The sequence below is a fragment of the Amphiura filiformis genome, chromosome 4 (assembly GCF_039555335.1).
Source record: "Amphiura filiformis chromosome 4, Afil_fr2py, whole genome shotgun sequence".
Taxonomy (NCBI): domain Eukaryota; kingdom Metazoa; phylum Echinodermata; class Ophiuroidea; order Amphilepidida; family Amphiuridae; genus Amphiura; species Amphiura filiformis.
This window is the reverse complement of record NC_092631.1, coordinates 71,534,954-71,540,146: the sequence shown is the minus strand read 5'-3', so window position 1 is coordinate 71,540,146 and position 5,193 is coordinate 71,534,954. Positions and strand designations below refer to the sequence as shown.

General features: G+C 40.4%; 1 protein-coding gene across 1 annotated transcript; it reads right to left on the bottom strand.

The window, feature by feature from the left end:
* Positions 1-1,636: 1,636 nt before the first annotated feature.
* On the bottom strand, positions 1,637-3,388 carry LOC140150356 (uncharacterized). Its single transcript, XM_072172365.1, has one exon. The coding sequence runs from the start codon at positions 3,386-3,388 to the stop codon at positions 1,637-1,639; it is 1,752 nt and encodes a 583-aa protein (XP_072028466.1).
* Positions 3,389-5,193: the final 1,805 nt, after the last annotated feature.

The window sequence follows — 5,193 nt, the reverse complement described above, 5'->3', positions numbered from 1 at the left end:
ATTCAGAATGCAATTCGATAGGTCCGAGGTGCTCTCATGTCCCGCAAAAAATACTGTCGAAACGCAATAAACGCTCATTTTAGATCCCTTAAGCCTAGTCTTTTTTAAAAGTCGAGACAAGTCCAAAATAATAACGATTAATAAGCCAATCTGGCAACTCTGGCGCCTACTGGCAGCACTTTTGCAGAGCTTGTCTTGTCTTGTCTTGTCTGCTACTGCACAAAACGCCTGGTGTGGCTATCAGCGTACAGATCATGCATCGATTCGCTGATAACTTATTAAATTTTCTTCTCAATTTCAATTTCCTTACCGCCGATCAAGTTCTTGAAAGAGGCCACATCAGGAGCTATTTTGGTGGTAGGTGGCAGTGAGTTCCATTTTGGTATTGTCCGTGGATAAAGTGAGAATTTATAGCAGTCTTTGTTGGGGCGTATGACGTTATAGTTAAGTTCATGAGTTTGACGAGTAGTGCGTCTGGCTGTAGTGTTCTTGGTCAGGTGATGACTGATGTTAGATGGTGTGAACTTGTGAGTTTCTTTGTATATAGTTATGAGGCGAGCCTTTTCCCTTCTGTCTTGAAGAGTGTCCCATTTCAGATCATGAAGCATGTCCGTGACACTGCTGGTGCGTCTGTAGTCGCTCTTTACAAATCTAACTGCCCTCTTCTGGACTTTTTCTAAATTATCCTGATGAATTTTCTGGTACGGATCCCAGATTGGGCTGCAATATTCTAGTCTCGGTCTCACCAGGGTTTTATAAGCAATCTCTTTAGTGCGAGGGGAACAGTTCCAAAGGTTTCTTTTCAGTAAGCCCAGAATGCTGTTTGCTTTGTTAACAGTCTGATTTATGTGTTTAGCCCAAGATAAGTTGCTGGATATCTCGACCCCCAAGTAGGGATGGTGATCTACAGTTTGGAGAGTAGAAGTTCCCATGCGATACTGGTGTGGAATGAAACTTCTTTGATGTGTCACGTGCATGATGAAACATTTGGATATATTGAACTTCATCTGCCAAGTTTCTTCCCAGGTACAAAGAGAGTTGATGTCTTTTTGTAAAATATCACAGTCCTCAGGAGAATTGATAGCTCTGTACAAAATCAGATCATCTGCGAAGAGTCTCACTTCAGATGTTACTCCCTCCGGGATATCATTAATATAGGCTAGGAACAACAGGGGACCAAGGACAGTCCCCTGGGGTACTCCGGAAATTACAGGTGAACTTGGGGATGCCTGTCCATCAATGACGACACTTTGCTGGCGTTTTGTCAGGAAGCCCTCAATCCAAGATTTGGTATCTCCTCTTATTCCAAGGTGGTCTAATTTTGTGAGGAGTCGTTGATGCGGAACCATATCAAACGCTTTACTGAAATCCATTATGCATAGATCAGCACGGCCACGGTTATCAAGGATCTCAGCAACATCGTTTACCAACCCAGCAAGCTGAGTTTCGCAGGATCTACCACTTCGAAACCCATGTTGTCTATCGCACAGCAGAGAGTACTTTTCCAGATGGTTCATGATATTGCTATGGATTATGTGTTCTAATTGTTTACAGGCAATACATGTCAGGGATACCGGACGATAATTACTTGGGAGTGACCTATCGCCTTTTTTGAAAATTGGCGAGACGGTAGCATTCAGCCAGTCCTGGGGTAATACCCTGAAGAGATGGATTTTTGGTAAATTTTCTGAAGAATGGGTGCCACACTTGAAGCACATTCCTTTAATATCCTAGCTGGAATGTTGTCAGGACCTGACGCTTTATTGATTTTCAGGTTCTTGAGCAGTTTTTCAACTCCAAATGTAGTGATAGTGATGTTTGGCATATCTGGTACAGCACTAACTCCAAGATTTGGAATAGAAGAAAGGTCTTCTCTAGTGAAGACCGAGCAAAATTGCTTGTTTAGGGTCTCTGCCTTCTCTTTGGCACTAGATGCTATACGACCCGTCAAATTTAGGGGGGAAACGCCAAAAACATCCCTACGGAGGGATTTTATATAATTCCAGAAGGGTTTGGTGTTATCAGTTTCAAGACATTCACCAATACTATGGACATGTTCCCGATGCAGTGTCCTCATTTGTCTGTCAATTTTGCGTCTTGATTGTTTAAATCTGTCCCAGAGTTCAAAATCACCAGTTTTTCTAGCCTTGTCATAAAGCTTGCGTTTTTTCCTGATATTTATTTTCATGGTGGCATTTATCCAAGGAACACTTGGTTTGGATGAAGTCATTTTGGATGGTATATTAACATCCATTGATTTTTGGATAGTGTTTGTAAAGCGATTCCAGAGCTCATCGATGTCCAAGTTCTGGACAACTTCTTCAGTTAATTCAGCACCAAGTTCATCGAGTTCATCAGTGATTTTACTGAAATTTGCTTTTTTATACAGGTACACTTTCCGTTTTGGAAGTTTTGTGATTTTGGGTTTAATAGAAGCATGTATGACGACTATGTCGTGGTCGCTAATCCCGGGATTTACATCCACATTGTTGACAAAAGCCGGATTATTGGTAAAACATAGATCAAGGATACTATTGTCTCTCGTTGGTTTTAAGACAACCTGCTGAAGATTGTGGTCTAGAGCGATTTCTAACATGGTTTTACTTGGTCCTGGGTAACGACCACACGGTTTGAAGGTATTTGTGACCCAATCTACATCTGGTAAGTTAAAGTCACCTAGTAGCCAAACAGAGGACTGCTTTGGGATCTTTTCCAAGGAATTTTCCAAAAGGCGGACGTAATCCGAGTTTGTTTTCTGAGAGCGGTAAAATCCTCCAATGTACACTGGAGCTATGCCACTAACATGGATACTAATCCACTTCAGTTCACAACCCTCTTGGTCTAGCTCCTGTTCGTCTTGGGCAATAAGATCATTTTTAACGGCCACAAAGACGCCACCGTGGCTATCATTATTATTGTCTCTATCTTTGCGAAAAATATTGTAATGAGATGGAAAAACTTCACCGGAGGTAATATTGCTGTGAAGCCATGATTCAGAACCCACAACTATATCAGGTTCCTCTTCTTGGAGGAGGTACTGAAAGCCAGCTCGTTTTGCATGCACACTCTGGCAGTTAACATTCAATATTTTGAGAGAGCGAGTTTTAGGTTTGGATTTCATTGTTTTGCGTTTATTTGATTTATCAGTCACAGTGTGTCCACTTCTAACAGGGCTAGAAGTTTTCATAGGGCTATCAAAGTTGGAGTCCGTAGGTAAACTATCAATGGAATCATCACACAAATCGGTGAGGGCATCAAAACTGTTGTTTGATTTCAGCTCATTTAGGTCCATGAGGAACGAGGAGTGAAAATTAGGTAATCCGCAGCCATCACAGAGCCATGAGTAAGATGCATGATTGGCAAGAACGTCATACACCTCGTCGCTCATGCCCAGGCAAAATTTATGGAACCAGTTATTACAGTTCTCACATTCAATACAATCCTGGCCCCACCTGGCAGCTGTGTTACAAATTTGGCAGGGGTATTTTAATTGTTGTGGTCCTGGGTTTGGGTTAACATCCCCAGCGAGCAATAGCAGAAGAGTTAATCTAGACGTACGGTTCAGATTATGTATGGTAAAACGTTTTGAATGGCGATAATTGTTTGTCAACTTGCTCTGCCAACTTGTGCCCATTTTTCCATCTAAGGGCACTTGTTATCGCAATTTTTGCATCATTCATTTTGGAACATACACTGACTGTTTTGTGCTATTTTTCCAGTTTGTGACATTCGTAATTTTGTGTATTTTCTTGAAATATGATTTTGATTTCAACTTGGTTGATCTACAATGTATGCACTAAACTGCTACTGGTAACTACATATTGAACCAGTAATACTGTACTGAATTACTTGACTGGATTATTGATCTCTTTGATCAATTCATCACACTCTTGGTGAGTTTTTGCCACTTTATATTGAACCTATTGAACTATAACTTCATCAGGAACCATGCTATTGAAGTACCTGATAATAACCCTGATACTCTCAGGTGTGAGATGTCAACAATGTACTTTGCTGAACTCTAAGTCTTCATCAATGAGCTACTTACTACAGCATGACAAATTTGTTCAGAAACCGATTTCATTGTATCCAAACAGTACAATAACTTTCCAAATAGGTCTACTTTAGTCCGAATAATCAGACCCAGAACAAAATATTAATTTCTGACATGATCGTGTACTGGGTCTGAACTGTTTCCATATGAAATCTTGATGGCAAATTGGACAATAGAAGCACATGTTCTACGTGACAGCTTTTTAATCCCTATTCAGGTTACGTGAATCACGCTATTGTGGACCATCCTTCTGATACTTGAGTGTTTGGACAAGCGGAACGGTTTTTTTTTTTTTCTCTGTTTGTAAACAAACCAGGAGGTCGAAATCGTCCTCCTCGCCGAATACGAAAGTCAGCGTAATAGTACGGCACTGGGTCTACTTAGTTGTGGAGATATACAGTCCAACCCAGGCCCTGATTATAGCAATGAGACAAATGTTAAAATCTCTGCTTCTGGTACTAACTCTGCTATACGAAAAATTAACTACACACGCGATGAACTTCTTCAATACAGAAACAAACAAATCCAGTGGCTGCCAAATGACACTTGGTCAACAATTAAAGATCTGAAGATTAACTTCCCTTCTGTAACCCGGGGATGTCGAGCTGGCGCTCATATCAAACATCGTCGCAACCAAATGAACCTTTCTACTATAGAAAATGCTGAACCAACTGTCAAAGATGAGAAGATAACTAGTCTACCTGATCAAATGCAGGATCAAACGCAGCCTAAAACTATTAAACCCGATTCAAATATTGAGAACATGTATGACTGTTTCCACAGAAGGGGTTTACATTTTATACATTTAAATATTGATTCAGTTATTCCTAAATTATCGCAACTTAAGATAATTGTTCAGAACTCTAAAGCCTCAGTAATTGGAATTTCAGAATCTAAGATAGATGAAACTGTTCCTGATTCAGAAATTGAAATTGATGGCTATTCTATACTCCGCAGCGATAGAACCCGGCATGGAGGTGGAGTATGTGCCTATGTAAGATCTGATTTGGCCTTTATGTTAAGAGAAGATATCCAAGATATGCACATTGAAAATCTTTGGTTTGATATTCTTCTTCCCAAGACTAGGCCTATAACTGTCGGCATTTGTTATCGACCACAAACAAATAGTAAATTTCTGG